Source organism: Trichomycterus rosablanca, chromosome 14 (assembly GCF_030014385.1).
Source record: "Trichomycterus rosablanca isolate fTriRos1 chromosome 14, fTriRos1.hap1, whole genome shotgun sequence".
NCBI classification, from domain to species: domain Eukaryota; kingdom Metazoa; phylum Chordata; class Actinopteri; order Siluriformes; family Trichomycteridae; genus Trichomycterus; species Trichomycterus rosablanca.
In genome coordinates this window covers 3,134,640-3,156,693 of record NC_086001.1, presented here as the reverse complement: position 1 = coordinate 3,156,693, position 22,054 = coordinate 3,134,640, and the positions used below count along the sequence as shown (strand labels likewise).

Below are 22,054 nucleotides of genomic sequence, written 5' to 3'. Positions count from 1 at the left end.
CATCAGAAGGCGAACATGTAGAAAAATGACGTTTTTAGTGTTTGAAATTCTTAATAAATCAAGTTTATTAGAGTATAGAGTAATACTGTATGAGCCTTGAGAAGTCAGTGGCGTTTCTCTTTTGCATGGCAGAACTCTAACTTCTATATGTTTATAGAAGCAGTGACAACATCTCCAAGCCCATGTGGTTATTTACATTACAGAATGCAGTGCTGACCGTGGGATTCAAGTCGATGTTTAGTCATTTTTGCGCTTCGATTTCTCTGGATTTTGACATTTTAAAATTCCTTGCAGTTGTGCAGTAAGAAATGATGTACTGTACTTTATTTGTTGGACTATTTGCTCACTCAGTTTTTTGCAGTGGGTAGCAGTGGCACCTCACAGCAAGAAGGTCCTGGTTCGATTCCCATTTCCTTTCTGTGTTTGCATGTTCTCCTCATGTCTGTGTGGGTTTCCTCGGGGAGCTCCAGTTTCCTCCCACAGTCCAAAGACGTGCAAGTGAGGTGAATCAGAGATACAAAATTGTCCATATTGTTTGATATTAAATTTAAACTGATGAATCTTGTGTAATGAGTAACTACTGTTCCTGTCATGAATGGAACCACAGTGTAAAACATGACGTTAAAATCCTAATAAATAAATAAATCACTGAGTTTTTTGCAAACTAAACCCTCAAGCTTCTTTCACACCCAGTCATGACAGCGTTATGTGTTATTTGCTTGTGTCTTATATAATTACATGATTTTAATTTTATTCTAAGCATAAAATTAGGACTTCACATACACTCACTAAATATAACATAGCTGGTGAGGTAAGATATGAGATGGCACGTTTAGATTTTGATGTCAGTGTGCTGAGTGTACTGGTGTACAGAGGTTAATATTTGGTGCGGATGATGGTAAGTGCTGTGAGTCAGTAAATGTTCTTTTCTGTTTGTGATGAACGTTTTTGTTTGTTCAGAGTCGTTTTATCTCTGTTTCGCCAGGACCTTGATCAGATAAATATCCAGCAAACCCCTGGAGCCCTCACAACCTGAGCGAGCACGATCAGTGCACCAGCAACCATGAGAGCTTTACTACCCAGCGTCGCCTCTGTACTGCTACTGCTAATGCTAACATCGGCGGTAAGATAGAAAATAATCTTTTAATGATTAAACATGATGAGAATGTTTTAATAATAAATTCTGAATAAACTGAACTGACTGATTCATGTTGTTCTACAGCAAAGAGGAGATTTCTCTGTAAACCCGGATCAGTGTAACAAAAACGATGGATTCGTAAGTAATGAAATAAAAAGCTTTTTTTGATTTGAGTGTTTATTAGCAGTTATAGTGGTTTGCTTCTTCGGTATATAAATAATTAACACTTTTTTGTTGCAGTATTAGTATTTACTTATTTACTATAAATTAAATAAGTTTTTAAATGTTTAACAGTGCTTTAATTGTGAAATACTGCAATAAAATATTATGATTAATAAGAACAAATATATATATTTATATATATATATATATATAAATATATACATATTATATATATAGAAAAGGAGTGGCGTTGAGTTTAAAAGACGTCGAGTTTCAAGATATTTTTTCCCATAAGGATGTTTGGGAAACCTGTTAATGCGTCCATGGTCCTGTAGAACTGCGTATATTTTAGGCTCATGTACAATAATGGGGTTGTTTTTGACACTTATACACTGAAAATAACACAAATATAATATACACACACTGAAATACAATTAAAAACAATCAAAAATACAATACAAATTCAGTGGTGCTCTTGACCAGCCTTGACCAGCCTTTACCCAGACATGGTTTGCTATGCCAAGGGAGTGGGCAACCCTGTCCAGGGTATCCATACCTTTCATTTAATAATTAAAATAAAATACAATAAAATGATTTTACATTTTTTTTACTTTTAGTAATTTAGTTAAAATGAGCAGAAAAGGCCAGATTTTTTTTTGCTCAGTAAAATAAATTGTACTCATTTGTTACGTCTTTATTAAATGAAATGTTCTTACCATGTCTGTAGATTTATTTTGAGGTGCAGTAGGAACGTTTTATTTAAATATTAAAAGGTCTAAATGTCTTTGTAGTGTTTTAAGCAATTTCCTAACAATAACTAAAAATATTCTTAATAAAAACATTTATATAAACATTATTTATATTATTTATAAAATTATTATATAAATATTAAATATTATATCATTTTAAAAATATTGTATAAATATTAAAATAGCAATATCAATTTCCTCCTTTTAACTTATTTCTCCATTTACGAATATTAACAAATATAACAGATTAATTAAATAAAAATAAAATACCTAAAATAAATAATAAAGCACACACAGTTGGTAGCAAAAGCCTGAAACCATCAGTGAAAATGTTTCTATTTAATTCATTAATACATTCATTCATTGTCTGTTATACCACCGCTTTATCCTGGTCAGGGTCGCGGTGGGTCTGATTAGTTGGGTGAAAGGCAGGTAACACCCCGGAGAGGTCACCCGTCCATCACAGGACACACACTCACACATGTAGTGACTTTACCGTCCTGACCGGGGTGTGTTACTGCATCACGTCCAGTAATTCTGGGAGAACTGGACCCTGACCAGGATAAAGAGGTGTGAAAAACTAAACAAAAATGATCTGCCATGTGAAGTCGTTGTGATTTGTGTATTTTAGGGGCAGTACTGTCCCACCACGTGTGGTGTAGCAGATTATCTCCATAATTACAAGCCGGGCGTGATGAACGACCTGAGGTACATGGACGAGCTTCTGCAGGAGATCAACAACCTCACCAAGGGCGCCCAGGATAAAGTGGTGTACCTGAAGGACACGGAGAAACAAACGCTCAAGTCCTCACCAGGTAGAGCCGCCTGTTGATTAATAATCTTAAATAATTTTATCTATTATCTATTATGCAGTAACAGGGACATTAGAAAGGGGGCAAATATTTTTGACACCACAGTAAACGAGGTTCTTCAACAGTTTAGCATAACAGACACATTCAAGACTTTTCAGTTTCTAAAGGAACAAAGTTATCCTACACCCATATCACTTTTGTTTAAAGCAGTGGTAGTTTAGGTGGTGGTGAGACTAGAACCAGCGACCCTCCGATAACTAGTCCAGTACCTGAGAGACCCCACCCCTAGCAGGTGAAAAGAAGCGACCGGCAGCTATGCCCTCTGGAATGAACCGGAGCATCAGTTGAGGCTTTCTCGACCAACATACGAATGGGCACAAATCCCCACAGTCTTGTGAGAAGCCCACACAGAGGTGTTACTGTTTGTTTTTTAAATGGGACATCCAGCAAGCTCATGGTCAGGTCACATCTAGACTGGGTGAAAAAAGGGGGGAAACTAACAGACTAGTTGTCACTGTTGGGCCCCTGAGCAAGGCCCTTAACCCTCAATTGCTTGCATTGTATCCAGGCGTACAATCATACGTCACTTAGGATAAAAGAGTCGAATAATAGAGTAGAAATAATTTTGTCCAAGCTGTTGTATGAGGGTCCTTCAAAAAGTTTCAGCACTTTTTTAAACTCTATTTATTAAGAATTTTAAAAACAAACGCCATCACTTTTCTACATCGTCACCTTCTGATGCATTTTTCCAGCGTCGTACCGACTTTTTAATGCCGTCAGCACAAAATGTTTTTGGTTGAGCTCGTAGCCACTGATGCAGCGCTTTCACATCATCATCACATGAAAATCTTCTTCCCCTTAAAGCTTCTTTGAGCGTCCAAAAATGTGGAAATCAGATGGAGCTAAATCCGGACTATAAGCGCCTCTCGGTGTCTCAGACACGACCGATTACTCCTCCTCCTCCTCCTCCCACCCTCACCGCTTATAACCACAATATACAAGTGAGGAAACTTTTTGAAGATCCCTCGGATGATGGAGGACGCTTGTGTTCCAACACTTTTGGGAGCGAATGGTGGTTTATTTTATTTGAATAGACTGTGACAACACCATTATTTTCGCCTCGTCTGTACATCAGTCTAATAGCTACATTTCAGTCTCTGTAATAAGACCAGAGTACAAACGTACAGATTTCTGCTACACGCCGGCTGAAGTGACCCAAGTTTTATGGTTTGGTTCTGTTTCTGCTTTGTGTACAGACACGTACATCCAGAAATCATCCAGCATGCTGGACGACGCGCTCCGCTTCGAGAAAAGCATCGTCAGCCAGCAAGAACAAATCTAGTAAGTATTGGGAATAGAAATCCTTTATTTGCATATTTATTTATGCTATTAAAATAGAGTGACAGCGCCCAGGTGGCACAGCGGGATGACCCACTAGCACACCAGCACCGAGATTCTGAACTCCTCGGTTCGAAACTCTGCTCTGCCACCGGTCAGCTGGGCGCCATCTAGCTGGCATAATTGGCAGTGCTTGCAGCGGACACTAATTGGCAACTCTGTGGATTCCTCCTGTGTGTGTTTACAGCGAGTTACAGCAGATGTTAGCGGCTAATGAGAAGCGCATGCTGGATCTGAAGCAGTTGTCGTTTCAGCTGGAGCAGAAATGTAAAGCATCATGTAAAGACACGGTGGAGATACAAACCACCACCGGCAAAGGTACAAATCAAACTCTGTTAGCTTTTATTAGCTTTTATATACTTTAATTATTTTTATTTTCACAATTCTGCAGGCTTGTGTGTGTGTGTGTGTGTGCAAAAGTAGGTTAAAAAAAAGGTAACATACTGTATTTACACCTTAAACTCATTGTACAGCATTTAAAAACAAAAACAGAAATTAAAACAAATATTATTCAGACATTTAAATAAAAAATGTAGACGTGAAGTTGAAAAAAAATGTATCATTATTTTATTATTAATTATTTATTATTGTTAATATGAATATTTATAAATAGTATCACCATTATTATTAATTATTATAATTATTGCTTTATTCATAATTATTGTTATTATCAATATTATTATTTTTATTAATATTATTATTTATTTTTATTATTAGTTATTATTAGTTATTGTTGTTGTTATTAGTGTTTTATTAATTATTATTAATATGACTTATTAATTATATTATTTTTAATGTTAATTATTATCATAATTTTATTTATTATTAGTTATATTATTATTAATATTATTATTAATATTATCATTATTATTATTATTACTATTATTGTCAATATTATTATTATTATCATTATTATTATCATTATCATTATTATTATTATTATTAATAATAATATTATTATTATCAATATTATTATTATTATTACTATTATTATTATCATTATTATTATTGTTATTATTATTAATAATAATGTTATTATTATCAATATTATTATTATTACTATTATTATTGTCATTATTATTATTGTTATTATTATTAATATCATTATTATTATCATTATCATTATTATTATTATTATTAATAATATTATTATTATCAATATTATTATTATTATTACTATTATTATTATCATTATTATTATTGTTATTATTATTATTAATAATATTATTATTATCAATATTATTATTATTACTATTATTATTGTCATTATTATTATTGTTATTATTATTATTATTATTACATCATGTCTTAATACCAAAACATTTATAGTGTTAGGAAAAGCTAAAACAGCTGATGTGGTTAAAAGGTAGAAATTCTGAAAATAAATATATTACCGTTTATAAAGATTTCTGTAGTAAATAACTGATAAATAACTGGTGTACTATAGTTCCATGATGACGTGACTGTGATGATCTGTGTTGATCAGATTGTCAGGATATTGCTAATAAAGGAGCTAAAGTGAGTGGATTGTACTACGTGAAACCTGCCCGAGCCACCTCAGCTTTCCTCGTCTACTGTGAGATCGACACATTCGGTCGTGGATGGACGGTGCTGCAGAGGGTACGAACACATTCCCTTCTCTAAAGTCCAGTTTAACGAGAGCTGGTGGAGCGGTCAGGGCTTTTGTGTAGCTCCACTCATGCTGTAGGGATTATTATGTGTGAACAGATCAGAAGGTCTCAGTATGTTTCTATTCTGAAGACTAATTAAAGTCTGTCATGATCACAATTCTACACAAACACTGACCAAAAATAATGGAAAAATATGATTTACACAACATTATAGTTACATAGGAAAATTTAGATACTAAAATTGCCTTAGTGGTAAGTGTGTGTGTGTGTGTGTGTGTGTGTGTGTGTGTCTGTGTGTGTGTTTGTTGTGATGTGACTGTGCTGTTGTGCTGTGATGGACTGGCGACCTGTTCAGGGTGTTTTCTGCCTTTTGCCTAATGAATTAGACCCACCGTGACCCTGACCAGGTGGTAAAACAGACAAAGAATGACTGAATGATTGAATGACTGAATGAATGAATGAATGAATGAATGAATGAGGTTGTTTGGAAGTCCAGGAACAACAGTGAAGAAATACTGCATTTAGATCAATACAAGAATCAATACTGACATTTAACACTGTGGCCACTTTTCTCTGAGGCAACAAACAGTAACAGATTAAAAATAAATGAGAGTAAAACTGGATTCTATTTACGGGACTCTTAGACCAGCTCTCTTTTATAAACGGAAAATAACGAGGTAGAGAAAATCCAGAAGCGTGTGATGAAGCTCAGTAAACTCACGCCGGTTTGTGTTTTGTAGAGACGTGACGGCAGCGTGAACTTCAACAGGAACTGGATCCCATATAAGCAAGGATTCGGGTACCTCTCACCTGACGACTCCACCGAATTCTGGCTGGGGAATGAGAAGATCCACCTGCTCTCGGTCCAGTCCTCAATCCCTTACGTGCTCCGGATTGAGATGGTGGACTGGGAGGGCGTCAAAAAGTGAGGAACTGGATTACAGTAATAATATTTTGGGGTTGATTTATTAAGACAAGTGGCCAACCAAAGTTTTATTAAATAATCATTAATCTGTTACGTTTTGTCAAAATAACATTTCAAGGGCCGCTCAGGTGGCGCAGCGGTAAAAACACGCGCTGGAACCAGAGCTGGGATCTCGAATACATCGTATCGAATCTCATCTCAGCTCTGCCTGCCGGCTGAGGGTGAGCGGCCACATTACCAACGATTGGCCTGTTGTTCAGATATGGGCGGGACTAAGCCGGATGGGGTCTTTCTCTCATGACTGGTGCAATTACGACCTCTGCTGGCTGATTGATGGCGCCTGCACAGAGATGAGAAAAGAGTGCTCTCAGGGTGTGTCTCTCCGTACACAACGCTGAGCTGCACTGCACTCGTCAAAGTGTAGGTGATAAGATGTATACGGCTGCTGCCCACGTGTCGGAGGGGGCGTGGGTTAGCTTCGTTCTCCTCAATCAGAGCAGGGATCGGCACTGGTGGAGAGGAAGCATGACGCAATCGGGCAATTGGACGCGCTAAACAGGGAGAAAAAGGGGAGAAAATGTATAAAGAAAATATAGAATTATATTTAAAAAAATAATAAATAAATAAATAACATTTCAAAACAATTTCAGGGTAAAATACTGATAGTGATTTTCTTTCCGCTGCTCCCATTAGGGGGATATTTGATTTGGCACAGTTTTTATGCAGGATGTCCTTCCGGACACAGCCCTCCTATTTATCCAGGCTTGGGACCTGCACTTGGGGTGCACTGATATGATACGTGTCCCCCAAAATGTTTTTTTGTATTTGTGAGCCTGGGCCAGGATTCGAACCCTCGAAACTCAGGTACTGCTGTTACCTGGAACATGCCGGTTCACTGAAACATTTTAATGTTAATTGTTAGTTACAATTTTCACCCCTGGTAACGTGGTCAGGGTCACGGTGGGTCTCAAGGTAGGAATATCCTGGACATGGCGACAATCCATCATAGGGCTTTAGCTACAACAACTCCCCCCTCCCCCAGACCTATTCATTCATGTCTGTGTAGATGCCCAATTGGAGGATAGCACCGCTGAGATTTGAACCCGGATCGCCTTGCAATGGTTGGCTAGTATAATAGAGAGCTGCGTTTACATTTACACTTACTTTTATCCAAAGAGACGTGCAGTATTGTGACAGATCATTGTCTAAGCAATTGAGGGTTAAGGGCCTAACAGTGGAAACCTGGCAATGATGGGGCTCAAACCAGTGACTTTTGGATTACTAGTCCAGCACTGGGCTACAACTGTGCCACATGAGCACTAAAAAATAAATACTACAGACATTATAACATATAAAGTTCATAAAAGTCTGGCCTTAGTTGCTTGGTGTCTAATTCAGGGTGTGTTCCCGATGTGGTTAGTTTTCTATGATCATCTGCCACCTTGACCAGGAGAAAGTACTCACTGTAGATGCTGGAATGAAGGAATGATCCTGGGGTGCAAATAATTACAAAATTCTCTGTATATGCTGTGGTGGTCCTCCCTTAGCGTTCATGATGTGTTTTTTTATTCAGTACACATCACTGATCAATATTTCTGGTTCTTTTTTGTACCTACAGACACGCCGACTACGCCATGTTCAAAGTGGGTCCGGAGGCCGACCAGTACCGCCTGACCTACGCGTACTATTTCGGAGGAGAAGCCGGCGACTCCTTCGAGGGCTTCGACTTCGGCGATGACGCCAGTGACAAATTCCTCACGTCTCACAACGGCATGCAGTTCAGCACGTCCGACAGAGACAACGATAAGTTCGACGGGAACTGCGCTAAGCAGGACGGGTCCGGGTGGTGGATGAACCGGTGCCACGCTGCCCATCTGAACGGGAAATATTACGCCGGTGAGACGTCGTGATCTGTCCGCTTTGAAGTCCTTGTTGTCTGATGTATTTTGGTTGAAGTCATTTTCACCTGACGCCTTTTAGTTCGAGTGTAACGGGTTTACCTGCCGCGGAGATCAGAAAGGGGAAGTATTTACAGGATAGTGCCTATCTGCCATGCCATTGAGGTGCTCCATTTGGAAGTACCTCTATCTAGTCACAGTTTCTTTCTCATAGTGATGCAAGATACCAGTTGGCAACCTGATTTTGTCTTAAATTTATAATGCCAGACTTGATCTGGTCCGTGGTGTAGATTCGCCCCAGATGTCAGACTTTTCCCAAGCCAGCCCTATCTTTGGATCCCTATCTGTCCTGCTCATTATACAGCCGTCCTTCTGCGTATCCCAGTTTCCTCTTTTTACTCTTTATTTCCAAGAACTTGGTCATTTCTGGCTGATGAACTTTCTCCGTCGTGGGCTGAGGATGTTTTGCGCCTTTCTTCAGATACTTTCGTTGTTTCCGTTATTTTGGCCACCTCTTTCTTTTCCTCTCGCCCCTTTTGTTTGTCGCTTTAGCCACAGAATTGTTCTACCTTAATTAATCATACTGTAAAGTGGGTTCAGTATCAAATCTTGCATACGGGGCTACAGGTTGACCTGAAAGCCATTTTAACCCATGCCAGGGCAGCAATTCATCGCAGGGCTTCGTGTCTGTGGGGGTGCCAGATGACCGGTAGCACCACTGAGATTTGAGCCTGGATTTCCCAGCAATGTTTGGCAAGCGTGCTAAACCTTTGCCCCACTTAATAATCTAAAGAGAAATAAAAATGACAGAAATCATAATAAGTAAAGTTTATGAAGGTCCGGCCCTAGTCGATTTTTAAATATTTGACTGGTGTGTCATTCGGTGTGTGTTGCTGCTTTGGCTAGCTTTTCCAGGATCATCTGCCACCTTGACCAGGAGAAAGTACCTATTTAGCATGTCTATATTCCATTTTAGTTAGTAGTTTTGTCCAAAGCTATTTTGCCTAAAGACTTTTGGTGTGAGGTTGATTTGCCTCATATTCTAACTTGCTGATTTTTTGCCCCTCACAGGTGGCAAGTACACCAAGAAGGACGCCGGTGAGCACGGCTTCGACAACGGCATCATCTGGGCTACGTGGCACAGCCGCTGGTACTCGCTGAAGCAGACCACCATGAAGATCATACCCATCAACAGGATTAACGCAGGGGGGCAGCAGGGGGGTATCGAACAGCTGGGAAAAGGAGACTTTCCAACACGCTAAATATCAGGTTTAGTTTACTATAAAGCACCGGATCACCATAAACCATAAAGCCAGCAGAGTTCTTCTGTTAATACTAGTATTGTCATATACATACATACATACACTTATCATTTTGGATTTACCTGTTCAAACTGGGCCAAACAAAACAGTCTGTTAGCAAGTGAGAACTTTATGAATATAATAATGATATAATTAATAAACCACTTTTTAAAAAATGTGTTTTTGTCCAATTATCTTCATGTTATATTTCTAAATATTAAAAAACAAGTACATTTTTACTTAATTTGACACATTTGCTTATTTTCCACTTTCATCTTTACTTGCTAACTCATCATATATAAATTTTAGTCACATCATATTCACAAAAAGAAAGACATTTCCATTCTAGGATTCCTTTTACAGTTCACCGCAGTCCCGGTGGACTCTGGTTCCTCGGTGACGGTTGATAAATATTTTCTCTTCCTGCACAGACTTTGTATCTTCATTGATTGCACGAGTCGATGTCTGAACTGTTGAGTTTGCTCAGTTAAACAAGCCTGTCTGATTGAGTCAATAAATTCCTTCAACGTTTTTAAAATGAACAACTTGTGCACGTTTTTACTGCAACACGGCGACAACACTGTGTATCTGCTTAAGCTGCACTAAATGACCAAAACTATGTGGACACTTCACCCTGAGCTTTTTAGATAACCTATTTAAAACCATGGCCATTAATATAAAGTGTTGACATACACTGATCAGCCATAACATTAAAACCACCTCCTTGTTTGTACACTCACTGTCCATTTGATCAGCTCCACTTACCATATAGAAGCACTTTGTAGTTCTACAATTACTGACTGTAGACTGTGCTGATCTTCAATGGTCAGGACCCCCATAGGACCACCACAGAGCAGGTATTATTTAGGTGGTGGATCATTCTCAGCACTGCAGTGACACTGACATGGTGGTGGTGTGTTAGTGTGTGTTGTGCTGGTATGAGTGGATCAGACACAGCAGCGCTGCTGGAGTTTTTAAACGCCTCACTGTCACTGCTGGACTGAGAATCATCCACCAACCAAAAATATCCAGCCAACAGCGCCCCGTGGTCCTGTGACCACTGATGAAGGTCTAGAAGATGACCGACTCAAACAGCAGCAATAGATGAGCGATCGTCTCTGACTTTACATCTACAAGGTGGACCAACTAGGTAGGAGTGTCTAATAGAGTAGACAGTGAGTGGACACGGTGTTTAAAAACTCCAGCAGCGCTGCTGTGTCTGATCTACTCATACTAGCACAACACACACTAACACACCACCACCATGTCAGTGTCACTGCAGTATTTAAAGAAACAGATGGACTACAGTCAGTAATTGTAGAACTACAAAGTGCTTCTATATGGTAAGTGGAGCTGATAAAATGGACAGTGAGTGTAGAAACAAGGAGGTGGTTTTAATGTTATGGCTGATCAGTGTATATAGCTTTCACTTATCTGGAACTGCTTTCCACAAGTTTTGGAGTGTGTCTGTAGGAACTTGTGACCAGTCTAAAGATCATTTGTGAGGCCAGGGGCTGATGTTGGATGAGAAGGACTAACTTGGTACACTTTAACTGATCCTGAATGTGTTTAACAGGGTTCATATATATTTACTCAATGATTACAGGGGTTTCCATGTGTGTTACCCAGGATGAATCTTGAGTACAAATGTATGTAGAATCTAATTAAGGCATTTTATGTTTTCATTAATTATTTCCTTCTATTTGCATCAATTTACTGTTCATGATAAAACATGAAAAACTAATTAAATAAATTTATTAAGCCTTTTGGCCAACTAACCAATCTTTAAAAATATGGCATTAAATAGTATCTTCCTGTACTTGAAGGATTATTAATCCTTAATTTCCTTCAGGATTAATAAAGTATCTATCTATCTATATCTATCTATCTATCTATCTATCTATCTATCTATCTATCTATCTATCTATCTATCTAATCTATCTATCTATCTATCTATCTATCTATCTATCTATCTATCTATCTATCTATCTATCTATCTATCTATCCATCTATCCATCCATCCATCCATCCATCCAGCCATCCAGCCATCTATCTATCGATCGGCATACCAGTCCTATGTGGGTGTATTTATTTGCGTCTGTGTATTTAACCCTGACCAGCAAGCACTGTGGGTCAATACTACCAGGACTTGGACCTGCTGATCGATCAATACAGACTGAGTCAGCACAAAGATACATGCACAGTCGTGGTTACAGCTGCTGATTTCTCTGTGAACATATGAACTACATTACAATCACATTACTGCAGAAAAGTCCTGGAAGCTCTTTACACAATTCAGAAAGCAGATAACATTGGGAACGTCACCTAATGCAAGTAACGCAAGGAATTTAAGTTTTGTTGGGTCAAAGACGTTTATTTATTGATTTATATAAGATTTTAACATCATGTTTTACACACTTTGGTTACATTCATGACAGGACAGATAGTTACTGGTTACACAAGATTCATCAGAATGCAAACTCCACACAGAAAGGACCCAGACCACCCCACCTGGGAATCGAACCCATGAGCCTTTTGCTGTGAGGCGACAGTGCTACCCACTGGGTCACGGAGGTGTTATGGTGGGATTGCAAATGTCCCAAAAATGAAACATTCTAAATAGATTTTTAAATGTGTATCTTATTTAATGTCATTTATGTCTCTATTTACTTTTTACTTTTGTTAGTTGCACTAATCATACTAATTCATTCGTTTATGAAAGCTCTACAGATTGAACTGTGTCGACTCTCCGATTTCTTTCATTGCACATAGTTAACTTGATTCCAAATTGAGTCGACACAATCGAATCGACTCGACACGATCCGAATTCCCCACACTCTTGAACACTATAGCAACGTTTAAAAATATGACCTGTGTATTTAAAAAAATGGACATAAAAAGAGGACATGGCTATTTTTTTTCCCTGTGGAAGCCACTTTGCTTATTGTTTAGTATCTTGTACGGGCTGTTTGAGTCCTGAATTTTCGTAGTCGACTCCGATTCTGAATCAATGTCGTTTGAAACGATTTTCAAGCATCAGCAGAGGCAAAGGAAAGCCAGATTGAGTCACTATTTTACTTTTCACTTTTGTTATTTGCACTAATAATACTAATTTATTCGTTTATAAAAGCTCTACTACAGAATGAACTGAGCCGATTCTCTAAATTCGTCCAACGCACATAGAATCAACTTGATTTCAAACTGAGTTGACACAATCGAATCGACACTATCCGATTCTCGACAGACTGAACAGTATAGAAACATTTAAAATAGGGACCGGGGTTTAAAACAAAGTCGTATGCATATTTGACAGTAAGACATTAAAAAGGACATGGCTATTTTTTCCTGTGGAAGCTAAACAGGCTGTTAAGAGTCCTGAAATTTCGGAGTCGACTCTGATTCTGAATCAACGTCGTTTAAAACGATTGAATCACAATGCATCAACAAAGGAGGGAAATTGATGACGCAGAATATGTGCGACTAAGGGTGTTGGGTTTGAATGAGTTTTGGTGATTTTTAGTTCCGAAATAAGAATAACAAAAGTGCTATTTTAGTAATAAATCGATTAAATGGACAGTCGTTTGCAGGAGATACGAGAGAGGCAGAAGCTGAGGCGGCAGCTTCTTGCACAGCAGGTGAAGTTTTAATGTTCTGGTGTTATTTAGAAAAGTTAACAGTGTTCCGTGCAGCGAATCATATTATGGAGTTTAAGATTTATTTCATCCAGCTGCATAAAACAAGAAAGTATACAGTATTTTCTTTTTTTATTCTCCAAAAGTACCACACACAGTTTCTCTGCAAACGATATAAAACTACAGGATACATTTCAGCTGCACGGAACACTGTTACTTGTCTGCATTCATTGATTTCTTCATGTTCACTATCAGCTTCATCCTGGTCAGGTTCGCGGTGAGCCACCCGATACACCCTGAATGAAGGGCCAGTCAGTACCAGAGCAAAACGCCCTAACACGTTCACTCACTCATGCACACTTATTAACTATCTTTTGGATGTAGGAGGAAACCGGAGTGTCCGTAGGAAACCCACACAGACACTGGGAGAACATGTGAAACTCCCCACAGACAGAGGTTAGGCTTGAACCCTGGTCCACAGGTCCTGTCAGCACTCTGTCAGCAGCACCAAGACTGAGATGTATCCATCCACCTTGTTGTTGGCCTTCCTCTTATACCCTCAATTTTTACTATAAATTGGTTCCTCTTATAATGTGTCCAAAATAACAGAGCTGCACTTTGGTTATCTGGGCTTGTAGAGAGAGGTTAGGTACTCTCAGACGCCTTTGTCAGCACCAAGTTCAAAACATTTGATCAGCATTTTTTATTCTCCAGCTTTTAAAGGTGATTGAAAATTGAGATTTCTTACGTCTTTTTTTTATTTGTCTTGTCCCCCAGACTGCTGTGTGTTTAATAGGGAGGAATCTCTTGCTGCCAGTTTCTTTTAACCGGTAACGGACAAGTGTCCAATCAAAAAATAAATCGTATTTAATTTAACAAAGTACCACATAGAACAGAATGAACTGAAACGGCATGAGCAGAACCAGTTCTGTTTATAGATTTAAGTATGTAAATTGTGACATTAAAATGCTAATAAATGAGTAAATAATCGTAATGAATAGAGATGTAGTCTGTGTATTAAAGCTCTTCCTCCCTCGTGTTAAAGATGTTTTTACTATTGTCAATTATTTAAAGTTTGTAGCCTGTGACTTTGTGTAGTGAGCATTTTTGCTTTGTATTTGCAGCTCGGTGCAGAAAGTGCAGACACCATCGGCGCCGTTCTTAACAGCAAGCAGGAGCTAAAAGAGATCGAGGAAACCAGAGAGACCTGCAGGTATTTACACACGGGATTTCATTTATTATCTGACTGATTTATGAATGTTCCTCATCTGACATGACGGTGATTATGATTATGTGCAGAGCGTCGTTCGACACAACAGTACCCAGCTCTAAAAAGAAATGCCTAAACGAAGGTGAAGATGCTGATGAGGACGTGGAGGAACAGAGGGTAAGTCTGACTGATTTGAGATGAGTGTGGTTATGAGCTCAAATAGTCATTCACTATCACAGTTTTAGAGTGTGTGTGTGTGTAAATGCTTACATATACAAACACTCCCAAGCGCTGTATTATTTTTAAGTTACACCAACCATATAGATAAACTCTGTGGGTATACAGTTACTGATTGTAGCTCAACTACACATCATGTCCTCAATAGGACCCTAATTAAGCAGGTAGTGTTTGGATGATAGACTATTCTCAGTATTGCAATGACACTGACATTGTTCGTATGTGGTGTTCTGGTATGAAATTAGTGGGTGCAGCAGTGTTGTTGGGATTGTTATAAGATCTATTAGGAACACAGACCCTATTAGAGCTCTTTATTAGGAACACAGACCCTATTAGGACTCTTTATTAGATCTTTATTTTCCACCCAGCATTCCCACTGAGCTGTTTTAAATCCCAACAACATTACTGCACCTAATACACTCATACCAGAACAACACACACTACTGACACACGTTATTGCAGAGCTTAAAAAACATTTTTAGGGATATTTAATAAAACCTGACGGTGAGACGCATGAATGTAAGTGGTTGTGACTCCTAATGCTAGAATGAACTGATAGCGGATCTGTTACAGGAGGACGTTGAGCCGCAGCAGCAGGAGGAAAGCGGCCCGTTCGAAGAGGTCTACAAGGACTCCAGCACCTTTCTGAAGGTACGAACGTGCTGAGGATCATCAGAATGGAATTAACACACCACCACCACCACACACAGAACACAAAAACACTGAGAGAGAGAATTTGTCACATTTTATCAGTTTATGGGCTTTTAGCACCAGTATAACTTTTTATATTGAATTTATTTTGCTTGTCTGGTTGTTCTCATCCTGCTCTTGGTATATTGAACAGGGCACCCAGAGTCTGAACCCTCATAATGATTACTGCCAGCATTTCGTGGACACCGGTCACCGGCCGCAGAACTTCATCAGGGACGTTGGTAAGCGCCGTCACTCATTTATTTACTGAGGAAGTTTAACTTTGTGTAGTGTTTGTGTAGTTTCATTCAGACTATAAGTGAAGCACATTGTTGAATATAGCAATAGACACTTTACGGCCCAAAGTATCTGGACACCTGATGGTTCGGGTCCTTTCTGTGTGGAGTTTGCATGTTCTCCCCATACAAAATTGACATTTAACTTGAACTGATGAATCTTGTGTAATGAGTAACTACCGTTCCTGTCATGAATGTAACCAAAGTGTAAAACATGACGTTACAATCCTAATAAACAAATATATAAAAACAGAACAAAGCAGAAAGCAGGTTTATAAATCCTACACCCTACCCCCCCTCCCGTAAATGATTCCTGTTCTTGCTCTATTAAAGGCTTGGCCGATCGATTTGAGGAGTATCCTAAACTCCGAGAGCTCATCCGACTCAAAGACGAGCTCATCTCCACGACCAACACTCCTCCCATGTGAGCACTACACTACATATCACTCTTACTCACATATTACTGTTTACTCATGCAGAAAACATCACGTTTCTTCACGTTCGTGTCACCAGGTACCTGCAGGCCGACATGGACACGTTCGATCTGAGGGATCTGAAGTGTAAATTCGACGTGATCCTGCTGGAGCCTCCGTTAGAGGAGTACTACAGGGAGTCGGGAATCATCGCCAGCGAGCGCTTCTGGACCTGGGACGACGTGAGTGTCTGAGAACCTAGTGAGCTGCCTCAGTAGAGAGGGTTCTAATAAGCCCTGGAACTTATTTAGACGCTCTACTTATACATCACTGCATTTCAAACAGCACACCAGCTAACGTCTCCCTCCGTGTACCGAAAGCGGTTAAACTGTCCCTGACGAGCCCGAATTTACAAATAACCGACACGATCATTTTCAGAGCTCTTCCGACGCTTCTCGCTTGGTGTTTTCATTATTATTTCATTATTTCTTGTCTCTGTGTGTGTGTTGGTGTGTGTTTGTGTCAGTGGGACATCAGTTCACCTCTTTTTTTTAACCCTGTATTTTGTTTCTGGTAGATCATGAAGCTGGAGATCGATGAGATTTCTGCCCTGCGCTCTTTCGTCTTTCTCTGGTGTGGCTCGGGCGAGGGGCTGGATCTGGGCAGGATGGTATGAACACCTCACAGGAGATGATTTATGTACACTCGTCTTTATTATTACTGGCACCCCTGGGAAAGACGAGTGAAAAGGGTTATCATGTGATGGAAATGATGAGTGATGAGGCTAATAGGAGAGGCAAAAAAATAACCAAGCATCACTGGTGGAGGGGTTACAGATAACATGAGCAGACTGGGGTTATCGAGTCTCCAAAACTATTATCAGTGGCAGCTGATGCCAAGTTCACACTACACGATTTTTGCCCTGATTTTTGCTCACTGACTGGTCAGATCAGGGCTAGATTTGCCGGCTCAAGAGCAACTCGGCGTTTGCTCGGCGATCGAAACTCGGCTCTCAATCGCTATGTGTGAACTACTCGACAACTCGATCCGAGAGATTTCTAGCATGTCAAATATCTGGATCTGAGTCGCACAACTGGCAATGAGTGCTATGTCGAACAGCCAATGAGAACGCAAGATACGGTGTGAGGGGAAACGCAGGGGAGGAGTGTAAAAGGGGAAACAGGGGCATAATATAGTTTATATCAAAATACATCAGCACAAACAAAAGTTTTACAGTATTTCTGACCTGATCGTTCTCTACAAAACACCCACACTGCATTGCAAAAAATATTTATTAACTTCCAACTCACTATAGAACAATCCATGCTGTCCATGTTGCCAAATCCACTCAGATTCATTTATTTTTCCTCTTTGATTTTACGCTGCACATCAGCGCACACACTTTGATCTCTCGCTACTTGTTGACGTGCATTTTTGGACGTGGTGTCATTAAACCTTTCGTCACTTCTCACGTTTGTTTTCGTGACAGAACGTAGTTTGGGAGACCAGAGAAGCTCGCCTGCGATTCCAGTTGGTGATAGATGGTGTAGTGTGTGACCCCCTGTCGCCGATCAGTCGTGTAGTGTGAAATACACACCGACCTGAAAGACTCCCGATTACAAGAGATCCAGTCGTGTGGTGTGAACCGTACAGCGACCCGACGACTTGGAAAGTCGCGTAGTGTGAACTTGGCATTAGTGGTTGAGGTACTGGACTAGTAATCAGAAGGATTGCCAGTCATAATTGTAGGTCTCTTTGTATAAAATAAATAAATCAGATGCCACCTCTACTGTATGTCAACAGATTATTTTGAAGGCTTTGCTTGGCTGTCATCTAACCACAAACAGACATGCCTGGAGTTTGTGTAGCGCTACTGGGACGTCGACTGGGACCGTGTTCTATGGTCAGATGACACAAAAAGCTTTTTAAGAGCACTCCGGCAACATAAACTCACAGTGGGTTTAGTGTAAAAAGAAGGAAAACGATGTTAAATCAGGTTGAGGATCCATAATGTTGTGGGGCTGATTTATTCTATGAAGTACAAGGACATTTTGAATCAAAATCTGTCTGCCTTTATTAAAAAAAGCTAAAGAGCAGGACCAGTGATGCAGAACACAAGATAAGGGGTCTCAGTCCCCTGATCTGAACTTTATAGAAAACCTGTGGGCGGAGCTAAAGAGGAGAGCGTAGGAGAGAGGACCTGGACCCTGGATGTCTGCAGAGATTCTGTGTTTTCCAACCTTATGAGATGTTACAGTAGAAGACTAAGGGCTGTTATTAAACGCAGTGTCACGAGAGGGTTTAATACATTTCTGACACCCTTGAACTCCTCTTTACCAGCAGTGCCAGTGATTTTAGAGGCGGCCGTGTCTGTGTACCCAGTTTAAATACCGGAGGTGTTTTTGGTGCATCTGATCACAGTGTTTGTTTTGGCTGCAGTGTTTAAGGAAGTGGGGTTTTAGGAGATGTGAGGACATCTGCTGGATCAAAACCAACAAGAACAACCCGGGCAAGACTAAAACTCTGGACCCTAAAGCAGTCTTCCAACGGACCAAGGTATGAACCACGACCTCTACCGTCCTTATAATGGGGCATTCCTAAAGCACCATGATGGACTGGTGAAATGGATTTAACCAAGACTATGAAGGAAAGACTTTTAAAGTAATAGCTATAGATGCTAATCTAAAAACATAAATAAAAGTGCTTTTTAATGTCTAAGAACATTCTGAATGACCTTGGTACTTTACATTATTCCCTCATTAAGCATTCCTGACTAAATATTCATAAAAATATAATTTGGCATCACCACCGTGCCAACCTTCCACCCTTGACGACATGCTGGCAAGCTTGCTGCTAATAACGGCTAGCTAGCACTACTTTACGTGTCTGTCTGGGTGCTCGGGTAGACGGTCGGACCTGTATATTCACGCTAAAGGTCTTTACCAGCCTGTACCAGGACACTCGGGTGGCACAGCAGTCTTAATCTTCTGCCCGCCCTCACTTCAGGTCAGATCTGTGTACAGGTCCTGCTCAGTAGCTCAGTGGTTAAGGTACTGCACTAGTAATCGGAAGGTCACAGGTTCAAGCCCCACATCTGGCAGGTTGCCACAGTTGGGCCCTTAAGTAAGGCCCTAAACACTCGATTGCTTGCAGTGTATACAGTCTCAATTTTAAGTCGCTTTAAATAAAGGCGTCTGCAAAATGCTGTAAATGTAAACAAAACGGGCGTGTCTGAAGAAAGGAAGGTTGGATATGGGTCGCTGCATGGTGACGCCTCATGTTGGTCAAGGTAAAGGTGAAAAAACGAGACCTCTGACCCAACCCCCCCCCCCCCACACACACACTATATTTGGGGTGGTTGAAATGTGGAGAAGCATTAGTGCCCGTATGATCCAAATTGCATTGGCTGACCGGTCTCTGGAAAGTTCTGTTGGCATCACGAATGAATTTGAACACAAATGAGTTTGTGTGTGTGTGTGTGTGTGTGTGTGTGTGTTGAAGGAGCACTGCCTGATGGGTATTAAGGGCACGGTGCGGCGCAGCACCGACGGTGACTTCATCCACGCCAACGTGGACATCGACCTGATCATCACAGAGGAGCCGGAGATGGGAAACATCGAGAAGCCGGTGGAGATCTTTCACATCATCGAGCATTTCTGCCTGGGGCGTCGACGCCTGCACCTGTTCGGCCGCGATAGCACCATCCGCCCAGGTCTCACACACACACACACACACACACACACACACACACACACACACACACTTCGACAGGTCTTGTGTTCTGGATCGCTGGTCCTGCTTTTTATTTATTTTAATAGTTGCAGACAGATCTTGATTTCAAATCTCCTGGTACACACACACGCACACACACACACTTCTAAAACTTGTCTGTTTTGGCAAAATTCAATCATGTCCACCACTGGGCTACTGCACATGTGTCTGAGGAGGAGGAGGGTGTTAGTCCCGGGTCTCCTCGGTCACGACTGGAGGTCTGAAGCATCAAAAGAAGAGAAAATGTGATTGGCTGATTGGATATGACCGAATTTGAAGGAGAAATGAGGGAAAATGCATAAAAAATCATCACTGGTCAGTTCAGTGTCCTGCTCACATGTGAATCGTGTGGTCAGTACTCCACCACCCATTTCATTTCTTAATATTTTCTTTCCCCTCTTGTACCCCGTTTGTTTGATCTCCAGGCTGGCTGACCGTCGGACCCACCCTGACCAACAGCAACTTTAACGCTGAACTCTACTCCTCCTACTTCACCTCCTCACACCTGTCCGGCTGCACCGAGGACATCGAGAGGCTCCGGCCCAAATCCCCGCCGCCCAAGGCCGATGGGGGCAGAGGGGCTCCCCGCGGTGGGCGGGGCGGTGTGCCGGGTGGGCGGGGCGAGCGCGGGCGGGACAGGAGCCGGGCCGGCTTCCGCGGGGACCGCGGCGGGTTCAGGGGCCGCGGCTTACCCCATCGAGGCTTTCCTCCCCGGTAGACGGGGACGAAGCTTTTACGCCCGTTCTGGTTTTATCAAGGACAGATGGAGTGTTAGCAGTGACATTTTTGTACTTTGTATTGTTTTTATTCATTCTTTTAGTTAACAGCAGCAAACTGAGTCCCAACTGAGTCATTTCCAATTCCCCTTCTGGACGAGGAGCGCAGTAGACCATCACCCCCCACTTTTGGGTTCCTGTTAAGCTCCTCGTGACTCAGATCAGGGCGAGACCCGGTCCGACCCTCCCTCAGACAGACACGGGCGATTGTGCTTGTGTGGGGCGCCCGGCCAGGTCGGCATCTCTGCTGAGATTCGAACCCCCGAGCATCTTAGCAAAGTCTGTTTTATTTACCTGTTCTTTAGTTAAATTCTGTGTCTGATCATTTTTTGTTCATTTTTTTTTACTGCTTGTGTGGAATCTACACAACCAAACTCGGCGTCTTTAGTAATAAAAACGACTTTTTTTTTATCTTTGTGTCGTGTCTGTATAATTTAATAATTTAACCTCCTTGTTTCTACACTCACTGTCCATTTTATCAGCTCCACTTACCATATAGAAGCACTTTGTAGTTCTACAATTACTGACTGTAGACTGTGCTGTTCTTCAATGGTCAGGACCACCACAGAGCAGGTATTATTTAGGTGGTGGATCATTCTCAGCACTGCAGTGACACTGACATGGTGGTGGTGTGTTAGTGTGTGTTGTGCTGGAGTGTGTGATGGAGTTTTTAAACACCTCACTGTCACTGCTGGACTGAGAATAGTCCACCAACCAAAAATATCCAGCCAACAGCGCCCCGTGGGCAGCGTCCTGTGACCACTGATGAAGGTCTAGAAGACGACCGACTCAAACAGCAGCAACAGATGATTGATCGTCTCTGACTTTACATCTACAAGGTGGACCGACTAGGTAGGAGTGTCTAATAGAGTGGACAGTGAGTGGACACGGTATTTAAAAACTGCAGCAGCGCTGCTGTGTCTGATCCACTCATACCAGCACAACACACACTAACACACCACCACCATGTCAGTGTCACTGCAGTGCTGAGAATGATCCACCACCTAAATAATAC

The 22,054-nt window shown here is 40.8% G+C and overlaps 2 protein-coding genes across 2 annotated transcripts; both read left to right on the top strand.

Annotated features, from left to right (window-relative positions):
- Nucleotides 1-1,034: 1,034 nt before the first annotated feature.
- Nucleotides 1,035-10,559, top strand: fgg (fibrinogen gamma chain). The gene is made up of 9 exons (XM_063008523.1): nucleotides 1,035-1,123; nucleotides 1,223-1,276; nucleotides 2,681-2,864; nucleotides 4,118-4,202; nucleotides 4,447-4,577; nucleotides 5,746-5,879; nucleotides 6,631-6,815; nucleotides 8,434-8,711; nucleotides 9,785-10,559. Exons 1-9 carry the CDS (start codon nucleotides 1,064-1,066, stop codon nucleotides 9,973-9,975), a joined length of 1,302 nt encoding a protein of 433 aa, XP_062864593.1. The 5' UTR covers nucleotides 1,035-1,063; the 3' UTR covers nucleotides 9,976-10,559.
- A 2,919-nt stretch (nucleotides 10,560-13,478) lies between these two features.
- On the top strand, nucleotides 13,479-21,450 carry mettl14 (methyltransferase 14, N6-adenosine-methyltransferase subunit). Its single transcript, XM_063008602.1, has 11 exons — nucleotides 13,479-13,649; nucleotides 14,771-14,859; nucleotides 14,946-15,033; nucleotides 15,667-15,744; nucleotides 15,938-16,025; nucleotides 16,413-16,503; nucleotides 16,593-16,734; nucleotides 17,070-17,162; nucleotides 18,932-19,048; nucleotides 19,994-20,204; nucleotides 20,689-21,450. Exons 1-11 carry the CDS (start codon nucleotides 13,584-13,586, stop codon nucleotides 20,979-20,981), a joined length of 1,356 nt encoding a protein of 451 aa, XP_062864672.1. The 5' UTR covers nucleotides 13,479-13,583; the 3' UTR covers nucleotides 20,982-21,450.
- The last annotated feature ends 604 nt before the right edge of the window (nucleotides 21,451-22,054 follow it).